This window comes from Corapipo altera, unplaced genomic scaffold (assembly GCF_003945725.1).
Source record: "Corapipo altera isolate COAL_440 unplaced genomic scaffold, ASM394572v1 56, whole genome shotgun sequence".
Taxonomy (NCBI): Eukaryota; Metazoa; Chordata; class Aves; order Passeriformes; family Pipridae; genus Corapipo; species Corapipo altera.
In genome coordinates, this window is record NW_020884896.1 from 9,053,852 (window position 1) to 9,075,733 (window position 21,882).

The 21,882-nt window shown below is 41.7% G+C and overlaps 1 protein-coding gene across 1 annotated transcript; it reads right to left on the bottom strand.

Annotated features, from left to right (window-relative positions):
• Positions 1-279: 279 nt before the first annotated feature.
• SMNDC1 (survival motor neuron domain containing 1) lies at positions 280-10,299 on the bottom strand. Its single transcript, XM_027648116.1, has 6 exons — positions 10,185-10,299; positions 9,497-9,616; positions 6,077-6,219; positions 4,075-4,236; positions 2,762-2,915; positions 280-2,012 (listed from the first exon to the last, which is right to left on the bottom strand). The coding sequence occupies exons 2-6, from the start codon at positions 9,614-9,616 to the stop codon at positions 1,875-1,877; spliced, it is 717 nt and encodes a 238-aa protein (XP_027503917.1). The 5' UTR covers positions 10,185-10,299; the 3' UTR covers positions 280-1,874.
• Positions 10,300-21,882: the final 11,583 nt, after the last annotated feature.

Genomic DNA, 21,882 nt, shown 5'->3' on the forward strand with positions numbered 1-21,882 from the left:
TGCTGGGACATGTCTCTGTAGCTGCAGCACAGACTCCATTTATAAAAAGCAGAAGTAAGGTTATTTCACTCTTCAGAGGTTTTCTTATGCAAAAGAAAATTTAACCCCCCTGCTACCAGTGAAGATGAGGAATTAAGCAATATCTGCTTAATCCTGCAGTGAGTGTGCAGTACTTGTGACCCACTTCTGAGTATTACATTCTGCCCAGCAGATTCTACCCCGTCCTGATGATTTGTTGTCATCATCCCCCCCATGTATACTTCCACTACATCAAATATATCCAGCAGATTTTAAACACTTTATTTAATAAAAGTTAAACATACAAAACTGAAATTAACACACTTTGTATTCATAAAAATCACCCTCTCCCATTATAGGGAGAGCCTTTTTCTATGTATGGATTCTAAACTACCAGTTGTAGAGTTTAGCTTGAGTTGTGACTCAGGTAACTGATGGACATTTCCACCAATCAGTGCATCAACAATTGCTGACGTGACCTGATCTAGTTAACAAATTACAAAATGAGCTACATTAACATAATATACAGGGAAATAATGGTCCGAATCAATGGACAAGACACACCTTGTATTTAATGGGGGAAATAGCTGATGTACTCTTGTCCGTTAACTCAGCCCTAGATTTTACAAAAATAATATCTACATTGTATACAGGGCTACCCATTAAGTTCTTTAAACACGTTACAGGTTCAGAGGTGGCACCACTACCGTAAGTGCAAGACAAGTAACAGAGGAAAGCAAATCACAGAGAGAATACAAGAAAGCAAGAGCTTTTACACGTGGATTCCTGGATAAGATTGAAGGGGCTCAGCAGCACTGTAATACAGCTGAAGTTACAATGGACACTAGGGCCAGTCAGTTATTTAAGGACAGAAACTCCAGACTAACCTTTACTCACTCACAACTAATTAAGTGGGATCTAGGCATTCCTATCTGCTGTGCCACAGGTCTCCTCGACTGCATGGAAGAGGCCCAGGCCCAGGCTGTCACTGTTATGTCCCAGGTCTGTGACTGTACCATCAAACCTACAAGATCTACAGGAGGGGAGAGGACAGCTCCTTTCCAAGCACAGCTGGTTCCACTCTCCAACTCCGATCCTTGGAGAGGGGGAGGATTTTTAAGTACATTTCCTTGTCCTATGGTTTTCTGGTTACATTTCACTAACTTCCTATTAAAATTTGATGAGTATTTAAAAAATGAACAAAAAACCCCCCCAACCAACAAGAAACAGCATCTCCTCTGCTCTACTTCAAGCACAGGAAATTCAGACTGGAATTAAATTAAATTGTTTCTAGCACTTAAGTCATCATTAGTAATAAAGATCCTATCAGCCCTGTTCTGCCCTCATTTACAGCGGTACAAATCGATCTTCAGTGGATTTGTAAGGGAGGTATTTGAACTTCCTTAGCAATTCCATGTGACATACAAGCTCTCTCCCAGAGCTGCTGCAGCTCTGTAAATGCTGAGCGTGTCACAGACAGCACCATGACTACAGAGACCAGGGAGGCTGTTAAGGTGCCATTGTTATACCATCACTTTTCTTACAGGGGGAAAAAAAAAATCCTTCACTACTGGTATGAATGAAAGATTCCAGAGATCAAAGCTGCAGACAAATACTGCTTTGAGAGTAACAGGCAAGAGCAGTTAATGAAAGTGTTTACCTGCTACAAAAGGTTTAATGGTTGGGGGGGTCAAATCAATAGCTGGAGATTTAAGGCTCATAAGCTGAAGCCAAAGTGATGGTGACAGAATGGACTACTCACTATGTGCCAACAAATAATTTACTTTTAGAAAAATATAATGATAAAAAGATAAGTGTAAAGCCCTGCAGAGATGAAGTTCCACCTTTTTCACCTGTTACTGAGGCATCAAATGCCTGACATTATATTTAGAGGTATCTTGATACTGTGTCATGGGTTTGTCTGCAATTCCACATGTTCCAACTCCAACTTTGCCAGTTACACTCTCAGGGGAAGCAAAAATACTCCTCTTTACCTGCAAATAAAACAGAAAACACCATTTTTGAATAACAATTAGGTGGATTTTACAAGAAACAGGCAATCATTACCATTGGAAGTTCTACATTCTCAAGTTCCTCCCCTACAGACAGGCACAGTTTCTAAAGGCTGGCTCATCCCTGACACACCAGCATGTGAGGCAACAGAGCTGGGAATCTCCTGGCACCCTTTAAGTACTGGATGTGATTGCAGTACTCAGGACCTTGGGTCAATAAATAAAATGAATAAAACTGACGTCTCATAGGGTGATTTCTAATAATGGTTCATAAAGAAGACTAAAGTTTTACCACTGTGTCTGGCAGCTCTTGGTCAAGCCATGAGAGAAACAGAGTAAGACCTGAAAACATCCTCACTGTCTTTTCTGCACCTGCTGTACCAGGGCAGCTCCTTAGCCCTGTGTCTGCTGGGTCAAACAGAGCAAGAAGCCAGGCTTGGAGGTGAAGGGGAGCCCTCAGGTTCTAAGCTCCAACAAACACCACCTGGCAGCAGACAGTGAGCCCAGCTCTCTAAGTGCAAGCTCAGTCTCTTAGGCACAGCACTCCTCCAAAATCATCCAGTAAAAAGCCAGGCCTTTTAAGTGTACAAAATACCGAACTGCACACCTCAGAATCCCAAAGACAAACCCCACTTTACATCCCTTTATAAACCATTTCCTCCTTTCTCCCAAAGTACTGCACAGAAGTCTATGCCCTGTTTTTATTCACATACTGACAAAAGCAAACCAACCTGGCCTTTTTTGTTTTTAGAATAGGCTCTGTTGTTAAACTGTTGCCACTTGACTTTCTGGTCCTCCCGTTCCTGTTCAAGTTCTTTAATTCTTTGAGCTTTTTTCAAAGCTTTCTTCTTTTTATACTCTCGTTGCTGGGCTATCATCTCTTTTCTGAAGAAAAGGAAAAAAAAAAAGCAAACCCACATTTCAAGTGTGTTCCTTTTCCTGTAATAAACTAAACCCCCTGTAAAACAGACATACACAACAGTTTTTCAGAAGTAAATGACATAAAACAAAGGTTGTAAATATTCTCCACTTCTGGAAGAAAAAAAAAAACCAAACCAAAACCCCCAACCAAATCTTCCCATGGATAAGCATTACTTTGCTTATTTATATATTTGGCATAAGAACCATCACCACCACCTGATAAGCCCATGTCAAATGCAGCAGCCAATAGGATCGGGTGCAATTGATTTCTGAAACTGAAAAGGGACCTATCAACACTCCTTCATTTCAGAAGAATTTTGGGTTTGGAAAATTTAAATAGCCCACTGGAGTGGAAAGCCCAAAATTTTCTGGAGATCTGCAAGACTCCCATGCTACTAAGTATTGGACAGGGCTGGAAGGGAAAGAACAAAGATTAGGTTACTTCAGTGAAGATAAGGAAGTTAAGGAGTCAATCTGTGCCACAATGCAGTGTCCCTCTGAAAAACCATTTAGGGAAGGGATCATTGGATATAACAAACTCTGAAATTGTACCATCTTTTCTTGTCCAACATAAAAATACTAAAAAATGTTCTCAGCCCTTAAAATTACCTTTCTGTGTAAGACACAGAGGGATACCAAGTAACATCCCCAGTGATGGGGAGAACACAGCTATCCTAACACAGGGATGGGGCAGAAGTCCTTCTTACTGCTAAGCTTATTTGTTAGTCAAACCATAGCTCTGGGAACAGCCTGCACTGGATCTGGGCTGAAATTCTCCATTTTCAATTAAAAAGTACTAACTTTTTTTTTTTTAAATCTACAACTCACAAACCCGGTAACTTCAGATATCATAATCTGAGTACAAACAAAGTCTGTCATGTTATCTTGCCAGGACAGATAACATCTGATACCAGCCACATTAACCTACCAAACATTACATTCTAAATTAATTTAAGCTCCTTTTTCAAGCAAAAGGTATTCAAGAGATGTAAATTAAAAAAGGAAAAAAAACCCAACTTCTATTTCATTAACGGATTTTTATAGTTGAGGAGGAAAAATACCCAAAACCCAACAAAAATGACGCAAAAAGCAACATTCAGACTTCTATTTGTGTATTACTTACTTGGACATGGGTTTGTTGCCACTGTCCTCTTTTGCTTTTCTTCCCTCTTCCACAGGCTTGAGGTTGAACAGAGGTGTAACTTCAGCATTGCCATATCCAGCAAATGTGACTGCAGCTGTTCCATTCTCCTCATCTATTTCTTCAATCTCAGCTTCATAACACCTGTAAAGATATCATGGCTGTAAGCATGTGAGTAAAGCTTTAATACTCAGCCCTTCAACACCTACACTGTCAGCCAGCTAATGCCCCTAAACTGAAAAACTTGCAGATACCAGCCTTGATTTTCAGGGACACTACACAAACCAAACCAAGAGTTGTTTCCTTAAGGACAAAGGGGCAGAAGAGCAAAGACTGGAATCTGCTGTATTTGACCTTTAGTTTTAAGGAGCAATGGCCTCACTGTTATCAAGACCAATGATTAATGCTGGGGCCAATCTAATCAGATATCCTGACTTGGTTTTAGTTCTGGCAGGTCATGGAATAAAAAAAAAAAAAAAAAAGGTGCATTCACAGAACACAGTTTTCATGGAATTCACTGAGGAGTTTTAGAAAATGTCAGCTCACAAGCACAAAGCTTTGGTTCCATTTTTCTCCATATGAAAAAGAATTAAGAAAAACTGAAGCTTTCAAAACATTCAACACTTCAAACCCCAAACTTTTTCTTATTGATTTAAAATAGCAATTTTGAAATTTTTACAGAAATTAGTCCATTTCATATTTGTGTATGAAAGACTTTGCTCAAACTGACCTCAAAATGGGAAAAGATGAAAAAAAAGTGACATTTCCGAAAACAGATGTCTAAATTTAGAGGAAAAAGGATGCATCAAGAGCAAACAGAGGAATAAAATGAAATATTTCATAAACATTATTCCAATTAACATTTACAAATTTCTTGGGTGTTTTCAGTGGGACAATGTCTTGAGTTGAGCCAGGTGAAAATACATGAAAACCCAGAGTCTGGTTAGCTCTTCATGAAACACTGTTCCCTTACGAAATGCTGCAACAGAAGCAGCACTTTTTCAAAAAGGCAATACAATTAATTCCAATAAGATTCACTTCAGTGGACACTGGCACATTCTTCCCCAACCTCTGATTCTCTAACCTGGTGATGAGAGCAAGAAGAATAACCCAATGCTGACCTAAGACTACAAGATTCAATTTTTAAGTCCTAACACAAAAACATTTTACTCAATAATCTGTGACAGAAGAACTGTTCACTTTTAGGTTAGTTTCCTACCTAAGATTTCAACAGCTATACCAAAATCTCTATGTGGTTACTACATTGTTAATAGAACCACATTTGTTGAACAATAGAGCTTCTCTCTAAGTGGTAATGATTGCAATGTTGCTCCTGCATAAATAGTAATTTAAAAAAAGCTGCAACAGTTAAACATTTTGCAGTATGGAAAGTAATTTCAGACTGTTTATTTCAAAAATTATGGAGTCAGAATGGTCTGCTTGGGTTCCCAGAACTTCACAGGCTAATATAACAGGAGACCAAATCCAAAAGGTTGATAAATGCTACAGTTACATTACACAGCTAGTAATTTCATCATCAAACCCAGCATTTACAATTAAAATTAATTTCCAGTTAGAGGCACAAACTGAGATATAGCAAGGATTTTACTTCATAGCCATCAGTGACATACACGTGAATGCAATGATGAATTATGAACTACATATCCCGAAACATTTACAAAAGACTGCCCTGACAGATAAATTCATTAAATTTGTCTTTATTACATTAGCGAATGGTAATTTACCAAAGCTACCCTACTTTTATAAGGTTAGTGACAAACAGGGCATTTCTAGATGCATTCACCACATCTCTTTGCTATCTATCTAAAACACTGACCTTTAATAAAGACAGTACAAGAATATCTAATGCCATATTTATTTCTTTCTTTTTGCTTTTAGTCACCCTAGGGTCAGTTCAAACTGAATGAAAATCTCTTACCATTGAACTATTTCATGTAACTGTTAGAGAAGTTTCTACACTTACTGTCCATCCTCACTCCATATGGCCATACACCTATCCCCAACCTTCCATGAGTGGCTGGGCAGGGCAGAAGCAGAACTGTCAGAACTTGCAAGAGTTTCCGAAGGTTGTGTTGAAAGGAGATCTTTGGTTAACTCTATGACTTCCTAGAAAAGACAAAAAAACCCCCACAAAGAATAATTTTTCCAACTCCTTTTACCACACTTATTTTTACCCCAAGCTTACTGGTTTAGGATTGGGATTTTTTTACATTACTGTACTAAATTCACAGCTTACATAAAGTGGACTAGTTTTGTTTTTTAATAGTTTAATTAAAATCATTCATTGCAAGTGTAGATAAAAAGATTATGGCCCTCACTGTATTGCAGTAAAGCTGCCTAGGCCCTCCTCAAATTTTCAAAAGGTAGCCCATTATTTTTATAGCATTTCTTTCCTTGGCTGAACTGCAGCACCAGGAGCCAGGGTGGCAGAGCACCTTCCAAGACTGCCACACAGTAAAGCCTCTCATTCAGAAAGCATTCAAATTACTCATTCAAAGGCAGGAGCATTCAAAAGCCCCTCCCAACTTCCTGCCAATATTACATTCAGGAGAAAGTAATCACAACCTCTCTCACTACTGTTAAAAGTCAAAGGAGCCAGCATCTAAGAGGCCATTTAAACTTCAAGTGTAAAGCAAAGAAACTCTGCAGGCCTTAAATAAGGAAACTTTAGTTCTTTGAGTACCTCAGCATGAACCATTGTCACTCTGCTAACAAACAATAAATATTTTAATCAGGGGAGGGTTACAAATAAACAGGGCTCAAACTGAAAGCCTGAACTTTTCCTCTCAGTTTCACACCTTAGTTCAGCTATGTGGTACTAAGACTAGCTAAGGAAAATGCAGTAAAGCTGTTTTTCATTCCTTCAGAACCTAAAGAATCGTAAGCACGTCCCAAATAAGTTAATACAATACAAACTTACATGCATTTTTATCTGATAAACCATACAAGTAGCATGAATGGTCTATCAGTTCGTTTCTGTGGCAGCTGTTAATGTCCTGATTTCCAACAACTTTCTAACAAAAATTTTGCTCTTTGCTTTAGAGGAGCTGCTAATTCATGACTGCACCAGTGAGCACAATCAGTAGCAACTGAGAGCACAGAATCACACAATTACTTCTACTACCGTGGTCTCAATTTTCCATAACACTACAGCTGAAGAGCAATAGATTTTGATTGCCAAGTTACCCAATTTGAGAACATAAAGCATTAGAGTAATTTTTCTTCCCAGGTGCAAATTCCCAAACTATCCTCAACATGACAGCTGTATTCTGCAAATCCAAGAGGTGCTATGCTTTGAGACAGGTATCTATCTCAGCAGGTCAAATACATCACATCAGGCACAAGCTACACCTGAAAGCTACTGCAACTACCAGTTAACACCAAACTGTTGACTTATTCTTGCCACACTCAGAGATGGCTTATTGTAGAACTTGGATATGAATAGTTTCGGACAAGTCTACCAAGGATCCTTTGAATTCAATAAAGTCGCTTGCACACCAGCCTATAAAATACCAAACTTTAGGTAAAAATCTTCATCCCATACCCATGTATCATAATGCTCAGCTCACAAGACACAGACTAATTTTATTGCAAGCCATGAGACGTTTCTAAAGTCTTTAAGAGACCAGATCATTCCAAGAAAATTTCTGAGCAGGACTTGGACTACCACAGCAGCTCAGTACAGCCAAACGGGTTGAACAACCTGGCTTGGTGCCACGTCCCCATGACATGAAGGTCTGACCCACAGAAAACACCAGGTACAGTCTGCCAAGATTCTTCCTGACCAACTGGTCTTTACAAAGCCAGAGAAAGCTCTACACTGCAGCACACAGCACCCACAGATCTCATCTTCAGTTACAGAAGAAGACAGCTGCCATCAACCCTACTTGATACAAAAGGTTAAGTTTGGTTCTTGGGTGCATAGACAGCGTCCTAGAAACGCTTCAACAAAACAAAAAGTGAAAACCTAGGTACTTATAACAACTTCTTCTAATATTTAATCTTGTTACTCAATAATAAGCTAAGTATACAAGATGCATTACTATTCGTAATAGAAAAGAAGTTTCAATTACATAGTAATCATCTTTTCAAACAGACAAAAAGCTGTTTAGTTGGGACACTGAAGCATTGAATCATTCTTACAATTGTTTGTTTAGTTGGCACATATCAAGTCTGCAAAACATTATGTCATTTTCAAGGTGGAACATATGGATAGCAAACCTTTTGGGGACGAAAGTGTAAAGATCTTCCCCATTCTGTGCAGAAAGCTTTTATTAAAAAGTTTGCAAGTTGTCCTTTCACATCAATGATCTCTGCATATCAAAGCCGAGGTCGTGTTGGTATCGGAAATATCATCCCATATGGGTTTTGCTGTGCATTTTAAAAATATAAAAATATACACATGCTTTTAACAGTGTACAACAGAGCACATTCAGATGATCTATCAAGTGCCTTGTGGGCACAAAGCCTTTGCAATTTAAAAGGAATTCTAAAGATCACTGATTTGAGGCACTACTTGTGTTTTTGGCTGAAGCACCGTTTTTACTGCTGTTATTTCCATACAGAGCAGTGGTCACTGGATCTTGCACTGAGTAGTTTTATATATTTTTACACCTAATGGCTAAAGCAATCCACAACAGAAATGAAGCAGCATCTTGCACTCTCAGGATGAATTTTAACAGCACTGCTAGGATTCTTCATGTCAATGTGTCTTTATATGCACAAGCATCTAAAAGACCACATGATATTAGGCTGCTGGCCTTCCTGTCACCAAACAATACCCCAAGGTCCTGAAATGGTTTTTAGCTGTTAAGAACATGCTATGGTCTCGTGGCAAATGACAAACACAACTCTTTTCCTTTCTTATATAAAAACCTTTACACAATCGAGGCTCAGATGCACAAGAAATACAGAACTACTCTCCAAAGCTTTTAATGTTGCAAATGCATTTAACAAGTAAGCAGGTTCTGGATCAAGTTTTTTGAGAAGTCAAAAATAAATAGAAAGGCATCATGTGAAGCCCAACCATCAGCCTTCAGCATTAGCAAAAGCAACAAAAAATAATGACTTTGACAAATGCTTCAGGAAAAAAAATTTTAAACCAAGACACAGCACTGGCATATCTTTCACCACTCTGGCTAAAGGTTTTAGTAGAAGAGTTTGCTGTACAAATGAGTACTTTTTTTTAACTCATCCAAAAGGACAAGTTTAAAATAGGCCACGCTTTACGGTTTTTCAAACCAACCTACCATTACTGTATCAAATTATGTGAAGAGAAAGTAACAAACCCACCGAGTACATATTTTTGTAACAGTACCAATACTTAGGAAAGATGAAACAACTGCTAAAGACCCTCAAATTTCACCTACCCTCGGGTTCTCACCTGTAAGTCCTTCTTCAGTTTCAGCAAATCCTCATTGTCGGCATTCCCAGATAAGGCAGCCTCGACTTGCTGGAGCTGAGCTTTGTAGCTGGCCAACTGCTTGGCAAGGTCTTCCGACATCTGCAAGGAACACACAAACACACACACACACACAAAACCCTCATCAGAACAATATCCGTACTGCTTTTTAGACACGGCGTGTGCGGTGAGCGAGGCGAAAACAACAAACACCGTGAAAAGGTGCTACTAAAATATTAAATAATAAAATAAACGGCTGTTCCTGAGCGACTTCTGATAAAGCCAACGCTCCAACACGTGCGTGTGCGGGGCACACGCGAAGGTTACAGCGGGTGAGCTGCGGGGGCTTCACCGAACCTCAACCCCCCGGGCCCTTGGAACACGAATGCGGGTCTCCGGCAGAGCCCCGCGCATGGCCCGTGTCCCCTCGGCTGCCGCACGCCGAGAGCTTCGGCGTCGAAACCCTCTGCGGCAGCAGGGACCGGCCCCTCCCGGCCCCTCGCGGGACGGAGCGGCCGCTCGGGGCGGGAGCGGAGCCGGGCCTAGGGAGGCCCCGCGCCGGCGGGTAGGCCCAGGACAGGCGCAGGCCGGGCCCGGCCGGGCCCAGTCTCGCTCAGAGCGGGCAGGGCCGCGCTGGGCGGTGCCGGCGGTCTCAGCCGGGCGGTCTCACCTCGGCGGTGCGAGGGTTCCCCGGGCCGGGGGCGCCGCTCCGGGTCCCGTCGGGCCGTGGCCGCTTCGCTGCGGCTCCTTCCGCCGGGGCCGAGGGGGGGCGGGGCCTCGCGCCGGCGCGCGCCGGCGCTCGCGAGAGCGGCCCCGCAGGTCACGTGGGGCCGCCGGCCGCGCCAGAGCGTCACGCGGAGCGCGGGGTCACGTGGCGAGGCGGCCCCACCCACCACCGCGTGACGGGGCGGGGCCGCGCCTGAGGGGGCGGGGCTGGGAGCGGGGTCGGGATCGGGATCGGAGTTGGAGTCACACGGATACCCGGGCCCGGCCAGCCCCGTGTGAGAACGGGGCGGCGGCGGCGGCGGCGGTAGCAGAAGCAGTAGTAGCTCCTGCTCCTCCTCAGGCAAATGGCGCCGCTGCGGCTCCGCGGGACGGGGTCAGAGCTGCACTGAGGCGGCTGTGCCCTGGCAGGACTGACGGCAGCAGCGTCACGGAATCACGGAATCGGGTTGGAAAAGACTTCTGGGGTTATCGAGTCCAGTCTGTGGCCGAATACCACCTTGGCACCACGTGCCGCGTCCAGTCTTTCCTTAAACACCTCCAGGGACGGTGACTCCACCGCCTCCCTGGGCAGCCCATTCCAATGCCTAATCACCCTTTCTGTAAAGAAATACCTCCTAATGTCCGATCTAGACCTCCCCTGGCACAGCTTCAAACTTCTCGGGGGCAAGGCACGGTTCTCTTCAAGTGTCCAAGGCCAGGCTGGTCGGGGATCTGACCAACCTGGTCTAATGGCAGGTGTGTCTGTCCATGGCAAGGAGTTGGAATGAGAAGATTTTTGAAGTTCCCATCCAAACTGTTCGGTGACTCTTTGCTCACAGAGGAACCATGTTAGATTTGTTCTGTCTGAGCACATGCTGCTGGAGGGGACCGTAGGTCCCTGAGCCTGCCTGCACCCCATGGGTTCACTTGCTCACATCTTCATTTGTGTCGGTATCAAACACAGCAACATTCTCTGTCTGCTTACACGATAGTTAGAACCATGCAAAGCTTCATACCAAACCATTTAGGAGAGAGTAAGTCTCGGTATTTGGTCCTACAACAGGAGAGGAAAGGGGAGGGAAAGCTCAGTGGCTTCTTCAAGCCTGTCACAGGAAGAAAAGTGTATTTCTGGTGGAAATCCAGTAATCGACTTGGCTGTGAGTCCATGAGCCAGAGGAATTAGGCAGGTACCCAGAAAGTGTCTTAGTATTATTAGCAAGAGGATCTGTGTCTCCTGCAAACATCCCATCTCTCATGGTCACAGTGCTGCACAGGAAGGTGACTACACTTGGACTCATTGGGTTTGTTTACATACTATGGGGGAAATACATCTACTGTGTCCTCAGAGGATATCCTGACCTGGAATAAAACACACTTTTGTATCTTGGTATATGATTTGGTAATTAAAATACAGAAACTACTGGACACTGTTCAGAGACTGATTGATGAGATCAAGCGTAACAATGAAAATAGCAACATGTTTTTAGTATTTTCATTAGTATATCATAATAAACTAGAAATAGGTTAGAAAACATTTTCTGATAAGACTTTGTGGACAGATCAGCGACTGTAGAAATACATACAAATTTATTGATACAGAGCAATCCTAATGACTTTGAGTGTACATAGTGAGTTAGTAGAGCCAATTTCAACTTCACATTTCAGAACATGAAATCCAGGCTATATCTGCAGGATTGAAGTGACAGAGAGGGACTGAGGAGACATATAGTGTCTGGGTATCTCCAAAGGGAGATACTTACCTGGAGCAAAAGGGAGAACCCTTCTGTGGTTGTACCAACAGGAGCATAATACGATATTTTACTTCAATAAAAGCTCTGGCGAGAGTTAATATTGAAACAATATATGTGGGTCTACAGTCTGGAGTTTCATGGGGTCTGGAGACTTCTAAAAAGAGCAACCAACATTATTTGGTGGTTGGAGAGAACATTCTTCACTTAATAGCTGAGATGCTCAATCTGTTTAGCTCATAAAGGAAGACCAGGAGCTGATTTGACTTCATCATATATCTAATTGGAAAGAAAAACGGTATGAAGCACTCAGAAAAAAAAAAATATTGCAACACCTAGCTGACTAAAAGCTGCAGATATAATTACCTTTAAGACTTTTTATTTTTATTTTTTTTAATTATCCTCCTGGTTTCTACAGCTCAGGATAGTGTCTCTTTGGACACTGTTTCAACACATGCTGTCATTCAAATTCATGCTGTAATGCAAACTCATGCTGCTATGTATAGGAAGACAAGCCAGATCTTAAAACCACTGATCTTTAACTCTTATAAACTGAAAATTCCCATTAGTTACATCCTTAAAACTGGATTTATCTTCACCCAAAAGTAGAGGGGTTTTTTTCTAAATTTGACTAGACAAGTTCTTTTATACTATATTGAGGGAAAACAGTGTAGGCAGGATGTCTTCCTGCTATCTTACAGATTAGACTTTCTAAAAAATAAGTTTTACAGTTCATTAAATGGTTGGTGCTTGGAGGGATACATTCATAGTAGCACACTGGCACTATTTAAAAAAAATACATGTCCAGTTGTTGTCAAGATTTTGTTCTTTCTGTGTTTGTTATGTGATCAAAACAAGTCCAGGTATGTTTGTGTCGTATCTGAATGTTTCTAACTGCATCCAGTACTTTCATCTTATCCAGAAGCAGCAGAGTAGCCACCAGAACTGCATCTCTTCAAAAATCATTACTTTTTATGAGATGTTTATGCATTGTAGTGTAGTATTACAGAGTATTCATTAAATTGAGCCACATTATTTACAGGCTATAAAGTCATAATGCAGTAATATAATTATTAAAAGTGATTGATGCCATGTTACTGGAATGTTTATCTCACATTTTATCATACATGATACAGAGACCTTTGGTGTAGTTTATTGCCAAATGAAGGCATGTCAATTTAAGACAGTAATTAATCACAAATGCTGCAGAATTTGTTTCCCTAATTTAGCAACAGAAAGAAAAGGCAACTGAATTGGCTTTTACCATTAACATTGAGCATTAACATTGAGGCTTTCAGCTGTGATTCCTAGTGGGAAGCTGTCTGGTTGAGCAAGCACGTCACTGTACTTACGGAACAACCGGAGGAACTGGTGTAACCGGAGAATTTCTGGCCCTGCTGGTGCTGTAGGGTAGCAGATAGCGTGATCTGCGATAGTAGTGAACGGACAGCTGGTTGGGAAGGGGAGGTTTCCAGTAACTGGGATAGTTGGGCAAGCCTTGGCTTTCAGAAAGGGGTTGCCTGAGTTTAAGGCAAACTTCCACAGTTGGATGAGACCCTGGCGCATCCTGCAGCCGCGCTTGGCTTGAGCAGGAGGTGGCAGTGGTGCTGCACAAGACGTCTGCATCGCCAGCCGTGTTTAACTCGCTACTCGAGATACTGAACTCTGCTGTAGGTCCACAATTATGTCTCTTTTTTTACAGTCTGCTGCGTGATTCTTATAGCTAGAGCTAATGGAAACACTTATAGGAAGTTATTCTTGAAGAGTCTTTTGAAACAAGTATGTGCTATGGTGAATAAGTACACTTAAACCCGCAATATCTGCATTCCTTAATGTCAAATCCTGAAGCAGCTCAGGGTCAAAGATCGGAGTGCTCAGCAGCAACGAACGCTGTGAAGACGTTATTATATCCAAATGGTTTTTAAAGTCCTGATTTTCAACCTTGTATTTATGGATTGTTGTGCTCAGCACAGGGACCTAGTAACTAGCAAAAAAATGGGCTTCTGCAAACAAACCAGTCTGTCCTCAGGACAGAAATTGCGATCCTAGTCTAGTCCAGAAAGGAGACACTGGATCTTTCTAGGCATTTCTGGTAGGCTGCCTGCCCAGCAGGCACTGCCCTGTCAGTGGGGCAGTATCTCAGGCTTGACAGATATTGGTGTATTAATTTGGATCAAACCATGAAGAAAACAGTGCATTAATATTTCAGTTTTTAGGGTTGTTTTCCTGAAAATATAGGGATTTTTTTTGTTCAGTTGTCCTGTGCCTCTAAGCAAAATTTGCTTTATTTTAATTAATCTTTCTTTTTTTACCATTTGTCATTATAAGCAGAGCAATCCATAGGTTACATAGATGTTCCACTTGTTACATAGATACTACAATTGTGCAGTATTTCCCATTATGAGGCATTTTGTTACTGTTGTCCCTGCAAAATTTATTTCCATAGGCTGACCTTTTTTTTTCTGCACTGGCTGTTTGGCACTTATAAAATCAAGTTATAGAAAGAAATGTTGCTTGGCAAGGCCCTTGATGAAAGTATACAGCTATGCTGTTGAGAGTTTCAAGTGCCATTTGTTTTAAAGCACAAGCTCAAAACTTCTTATGGAAGTTCTGCATGTTTCAAGGCTTCGCTTTTTGCTGTTCTACTCTCCTGAAGTTGGGCCTAATTGTAAGGTTTTGCAATACCTGCTTACACAGAAGTTTCTGTGAAAGTGAAGTCAGTTAGGTGAGCATGTGTGCGTTCCTGAACATAATTTGACCGTCTAAGCCCTGAAAGTCATCACAGATTGTGGTGCTGAGCAAAGAAAGCAACAGCTCAAACATCATCTGTGCTCTGAGTGACTGCAGGAATTACAGCCCATCGGTGAAAAAGGCATGGTGACTAAAACTGAGGAGGAAAAGTGACTCAGGACTGATGAGGAATAAGAGCCAGGGTGGGGCAGCATGGGGATAAGGAGAAAATGTCAGGAGTAAGAAGAATGGACTGAAAGCCTGTGTCCTTTAGGACATCATCCACTTCAGAAGCGTCTGAGGCTCTCGGATTTCCATTCCCCTACAACTGACAGCTTGTGAGAATGCCAGTTTTTGTGAGAAATGACAACCTGCCAGTGTGATCCTTTACTGGCACAAGCAGCAGGTCTGTGTGATGGGTCTTGATCAGACCTACACAACCATCTGACACAGCCTGTCAGATGGCGTTTTCAGCTTAACGTGAGCCTCTGGTTGGGAGCAATGTTCCAAATCAAGGTGCGACTTCTTCCTCCAAGGTGTTCTGCCATTGGCATCAGGGAGCGTGTCAGCACTGGGGCCTGAGGACTGCACAAGAAGGCAACTGGAGATACTGGTCCTTCTTGGGGTGCCAGGAAGTGTGCTGCTGAGACTTCTTATGTCCAGAAGGGATTTGAATGACAGGAAAGCTGAGAAGATGAGGGAAGTTGGGAAAGTAGGGAGCAAGGGCCATTGCAGTGGGTGAGGAGCCTGGGAGGATTAGGAGAGGAGCTGAAGCAGCAAGCCAGCAGTGTGGGAGGTTTGGGAAGCAGGAACCTGAGGTTAATATGGGAACAGTGTGGGGGTATTTTGTGTTTGTGTGTGGGAAGGAACATGGGAAGTAAGGAAAAAGGCTGTGATGGATTGTGGGGTTGCTGTGGGGGTGAGGAGACCTAAGTCCTGTGTAGTGATAGTAGACAGAAGGAAGAGTATTGTATGAGCATGGAGAGGGAAGCTCAGAATGAGCACATGAAAGGAGAGGGAAGGGGATATTAGGTGCAGGCAGTGCACAGTGATGACTGTGTATGTTTTCCTCAGGACAGGGTTTCTGCCAGCCCTGTGCCACACACTGGCTGGGGTTGTGGCAGCTGCTCAGCCACCCACAGAGAGCTGGGTGGCCACTCAATGCTGTGGAGCTGCTCTGCTGTGTCCCACAGCTGCAGCTCAGTGCTGGCAGTCAGCCTTTGGTGGTCCACCCCCACGGGAGCTGCACTCTCCTGGTCTAAGCACTGTCCAGAACAGGGGATTTACAGTAACCAAGGATGGGTAGCTAAAAATAGGCTGTTGTTTGTGGGTCCTGTGTTGCTGTTTGCTGAATTTTAAGGAAAAGTGAGCTGAAAGGAGAAGAAAGTTTTGCAAGAGGGGTACTGAATAGCCCTGTAAAGATCTAGGTTTATTCTTCTGTGTAGAATCATCTACGTAGTGTGAGTGATGTAGATCTGTGTATGGAAAAAAAGAAAGCTCAGAGTGTAAACTCAAGAGCTAATTGCCCCATGGGACTTGTAGCTGAAAGCTGACCACAAAAAGCTCTGATTCAGCTGGAGGTAATTTTGCAGCCACAGGGGCATGGTTAGATTGCCTTTAGGAACTGTCATACATTCCTAGGTTTTGAAAGTTCAGGGCATCTTGGCTTGAGACAGCTACCACTCCTCACCAGTGTTACTTAGGCCATATGAGTAATTTTTGAGGGTGGTCAAAAATAGGAAGAAAATATTTCAGACAATGTTGCTTATTTATAAAGTGGGTTTGATTATTTGCTGCCTCTTCTGAATTTAACAACATCAAAGCTTTAATTGGTTACTCAGACACCCTTGGACCTTAGTATCTCCGTTTCTTTGCCCTCCCACAGAGTAAGGGATAATAAAGCTACCTTATGTTGTAGAAATAAATACTTAAAAAATAGTGCCACATAGTACTGATGAAGATCAAATGAAAACCAGTAAGAAAATGAAGAATCCTCTCTCTAAAATAGAATTTTAGGAACCCATGGCAAATAGTGAGTTCTGCTGGCATACTGGAGATTGTGAACAACTGGCGTCAGAGCAATATCAAGGACTATTGAAGTCTGACTTTGTTATGCCACATTCCACTTCCATCTTGTGAATATAGAAGTGGCCCACAGTTACCATTTTTATTTCTGAACTATGATAAATTTATTTTTGCTAACTACATGTACCTTTTAAAAGGTTAACTATGCTATAGTAGCTGCAGAGTTCATATACATCAATGTACTCACTTTACCAATAGAAACAATGTGTATAATTTGCATAAAATGCAAAATATACACATCACTGTTCCAAACCTTTCCATCCTTCCTTCTACTGACAGACTTCAGACACATTTTCCTGAAGCGAGATAATTTCTGGAGTATGCATGTAGCAGTGAGAGATGGCATTCACCCCTCCTGTTGCATGAACAGACTTGTTAAACGTTCCTTCTACATCATGTTAGTCACCACTTGAGCAGTGAGACTGCTTTCATGTGGTTTTGCATCCTGTTCCTGGCAATCAGAGTGTTTTGTAATCACAGAATGTTGTCTTATGTCCTACAGCTGATCCACTGCTTCGGGAAACTGGAAGTCCTTCTACAGATGTTTCCTCTGAAAATGAAACTGAAATGTCTCTTACAGAAATTGTCTTGCATGTCATTGCAGCCATCTCCAGATGAAGTCAGATTGGATCCTTGGCCAGCAAATGGCACTTTGCAGAGGCTACTAATAAAAGAAGAGTATATTAGATAGGCACTTAAAACTATCTTTATCAATGTTTCTATTTCTATGTCACTTGAAGGAAAGAACTGTGGAGCTATATTTCTTTAAATGCTAAGTTTCATGAAAAAATGTTGAGGTATCCATCTTAACAGGAAACCAGGATAATGGGTTGCCAAGGGCACAGTAAGATATTAGAGAACTGAAAAAATAAAAATATTTGGATTCTTGATCACACAGAGATATCAACACCATGTTTGGACTCTGGCATAATTTTTACTCAATGTGTATCACCTAAAAACCTATGGGAGGTTTTTGGTTGGGTTTTGGGTTTTTTTTCAGTTTTTCCTTTAAATTTTTTAGCACTTCTGTCTTGCACTGCCTAAGTGCAGTGCTATCGACACCCTTTGCTTACAAAGGAGAAAAGCTTTAATTGATATGTTATGCTGTTTCAGATGCTGGATTTTTTTCCCACAAGGATTTTGATTACCTGTGCTATGCTTCCTATATAAGAAGGTTTCAGTTCTTCAGTGTAGTTATAGATCCAAAGTTTTAGATCTGCAGGAGCATTTAGCACTTAACTTAGTACTCTGTTGACTCAGGGATAGGTGATGGAATCACCTGCAATTATAGGGATGTTTGTCCTCATCTTGGTCAATCCTATTCACGTAATTTGGTGAGAGAGTGAAATAGGCTGTTCAATAATATTCGAGCTTGTACTGTTACCAGCAGAGAAAGCTTAAAACAAAAAGTGACCAATGTCAGTGGGAACAAGGTGATATTTTTTGTCATTGACCATTATAATGGGTATTATTTATACTATTGCAGTATCTTTTGAATGAGGCAACAAACCTGTAATAACACAAATTATTGAGATGCAGGGTGCTTTTCTCTGAGATTTTAGTTTCATGACAAGTCAGTAATGTACTGAACTTTCCCAGGAGAGGTGCAGGCAACACCATGTGTAGACAAACACCCGTTCTTTCTGTGTTCAGCAAAAGGATTTGATTTAGTGGAGTTTTTAATTGAATGTGGAAAGGGTGGACAGCTACCCAGTAAAGTGCAGTTGAGGGCTGAGCCTTCAGTTTGAAGGCCTGGTGGGTTTTCATATTTGCTTTTTGTTTTTAGCATTGGTTGCAAAATTCTCTTGGGATTTGTCAGTCAAGCAAATAAACATGAAAGCCTAAATGTAGATCCAAGCTACTGCAAGGAGTGTTGATCAGTGGATTTTTTCTAGACCCAGATGTCTTATGTATCTGACCTTTTTTCCTTTTTCTGTCTTTCCTCCCACACCTGATGAAACTATTTAGCTTTGAAATGTTGGAAGGCCACATACCTGAGGTGGCAGTGGGCTTGTCTAAACATCATTTTCTGGTATTAGTTTTATAGATCCAGATATGACTAATAAGGAAGTTTCTTCATTCAATGTTCATGGATGACCAATTTTTGCTAGTGTGAGGAACAAAGCTGGTATGAGGAGGTCATGTTGCCCAGGGAGCAATTCAAATCTCCGGAGTGAGTCATGACACTGATGTCTTCAGCCACAGGAAGGAAAACATGGTAGCAAAACTCACACATAGGGTTTTTTTCTTCTGCCTTTTTTCTGAGATATTTCCAAGCAGGCTTATTTCACCAACATTCATGATGTTAATATATCCAGATTTAGGGCGTTCATTTGGGCTCTCCACCTCCCTTTTATTGTAATAGAATGAAGATGGTTACTGCCTGGTAAATCAGAATAGTGAGCATAGGAAATACCCTCTGCATATCTCCAGAGGAGCTTTTGTAGTACACTTCTCCTTTTTTTTAGTTGCTTTGGGAATTTGATTATACATTGCAGCAGCAGAGAAAATAGAGGGGTTTGTGGTGTTGAATTATGTTTTTCTTCCAATCCTTGTGTTTCCTTTGGATGTAGAGAGGAGGGACAACATAGCACAATTACCATATCAAATTATTGCACATCTTAAAATCATATTGATAACATTAATGGGTCTAAAGGCAGTAAATGCACCCCGAGATGTGATGTACATCAACAGGCCTGCTCTGTATCAGAAAATTCTCTGCAGCAGAGTTGCTATGTACGTGGAGCACTCCACACTCTCCTTCCCAGGATCACTGCTGAAATTGGAAGGGCAGGATATTTGCAATTGACAAAGCTTTTAGTGGCATCTTCAATTAAGTCAGTAGATCTCTCCTAATTCCATTTCCTGCTGCACTAAAAACTCCCTAACAGTAGACGATGATGCTTTTCAAACTATGAAACCGTATCAAAAATTTAATCTAGATAATATGTAAAACCAATAACAGAATCAAAGTTCAATAAAATCTAGACATGGTTTCAGACTAATGTAAAACAAGGCAAAATTAGGCTGTGATGTAATTTTAAGGCTAACCTTGAGAGAGCTCTTGTCAGGAACTGTGGTGCAGAGTGGTTGAAATATTAGATCAGCTATGTTAATATTTTTTTTTTTCAGTGAAACCAATTGGGAAATAATCTTTCTTTTCTTTTTGGCATCTGTATAGATTTGAGCAGGGAAACACTACTGGTTTTGAAACTCTAAATTACTATGGACTACTGCTGTCATTGGTTGTATTATTAATACAAGTGATTTTAGTACAGAGTGTTTGATAGGTATTGATTCACTTCTTTTTTGGAACTAGTCAAGCTTTCAGGTAATGTATTTACATTTACATGATATTAAAGAACTCTGTATTAAAGACCACTTAAGAAGCTTCTACAACAATTTGTTGATTAGAGAAATTGTTGAAAGTGAGGAGGAAAATTTTGCCGTAAGTAGATGTCAGTATCCTTAGCATAGAAACAGGAAGAGAGGAAGGAGAATACAGAATAATAGAAGGAAGGAAACTAGGCATGCTTTAACCTACAGGTGAGAGTTAACAATTTGTGTTCTGCTGCAGGAAGAAATGCAAAACTGAGTCAATGTATAGCACATACCACATGGACATGCTAAACTAAATAAAATATATATTCACCTCAAGAGATAGAATAGTCTTGGGAAGCTGGTTATTTTCATTAGACAAATTGACCTCTGTGTTTGTCTTCAAAGCTGTAAACAATGTAAGCCAGCATAGAGCAGCTTCACCATGATTTGCTTTTGTGATTGTAAGTCTGTTTAGGGGCTGTTCCTGTAATAACATAGCTTTTAAGTGCAGTTTTAATAATTTTTACTTACAATTTTCTCTTTCTCATTAAGATAGACTTTCTTAATAAACCGAAGAGGAAAATTCTAGTGTGTCTGTAGTTCACTTGGCTGGGGACAGGTCTTTGAGATGTTACAAGGTGTAGACATCCCTTGGACAGAATGTGAACAGCCTGTTGGGAAAGCAGCACTGTTCAGACAGGTAGCATGAGGATGTGGGCACCAGTGGAAGGGCACTCCATGTCCAAATAGTGCCATGTTTAACATGTATAAAAGCTGGATGTAAGGTGTGGAAATGCTGGGTGCTTTAAGGTTTCAAAGGCTGGCTATGCTTTTAAGCCGTTTAGGAATCCTACGTTTCTTGTTTCACACAGTTGCTCAAGTGAGCAGGTTTGATCTTTTGCTTCATGTGATCCTCTCAAAACAGAGGACATGCAGCTAACTCATGCATGCACCCATGTTCAGACTTTGCTCAAGCTTGGGAGGAAAGGCAACTGAGATAAGATACCTCGTGTTTGTTTGGTGAATCCATTGTGGGCAGTTATTTACAACTCTCATGGAAGAGCCACGCTTTGCTAGATCAGATATTTCAGGCAGAGGATTTTTAGGGATTACATGGAGAGGGTGACTTAAAACCTGTAGGCCTGTGGTATCAATAGGGGTTTTATTCTGCCAGGGATTTGCAGTTTAACCCTGGGCAATGTTATTTACCTCTTGTCCTTGCTCCCCATCTGCAGAGTGGGAATACCACGGGTAGAAGTGAACACGCACAGAAGTACCACCAGTCGCTCATGCTGCTCTGCTGGAGCATGTGATGAAAGGAGGGTGTTTGGTCGCTCATCTAAGTCACTGAGTTTACCCATTGTCACTTAAAATAGCGTCAAGCCGGCGTGACGCATGCTGTGCTCTGGTGAGGCCCACATAACATATGTTGGTGCACAGGCTGTGAGCCCTCCGTTCCTCCTCCCGAGCACGGCCGGCACACATCGCCTTCCTTCTTGCGTGCTCTCAGTCTGACCCTCGTGTTCGAGGGTGTGGTGACGTGGAGGAGATGACGGAGCCAAGAGCTTCCAAAGCGCACAACTTCAGAGAGCTTCGGCTCACAGGAGAAATGAATATACATCAGGTATATCTGCAGCTGCAAATGAAACCTTGGGACACTTCCTCAGCCGTGACTAATCCTGCGCGCACTGTGACTCAGCTACTGAAGCATTTATCAGGAGAGCTCCCAGAGCACTCAGTTATAAACCAATAAATAAAAATATCTTGTTTTCTGTAACA

Excerpts from the sequence above, each read along its gene's own strand:
- SMNDC1 (XM_027648116.1), bottom strand. The coding sequence starts at position 9,616 with ATGTCGGAAGACCTTGCCAAGCAGTTGGCCAGCTACAAAGCTCAGCTC. Across the intron at positions 6,220-9,496 it reads AACTGAAGAAGGACTTACAG|GAAGTCATAGAGTTAACCAA; the intron begins GTGAGAACCCGA and ends TGTCTTTTCTAG. Across the intron at positions 2,916-4,074 it reads GGCAACAAACCCATGTCCAA|AAAAGAGATGATAGCCCAGC; the intron begins GTAAGTAATACA and ends CCTTTTCTTCAG.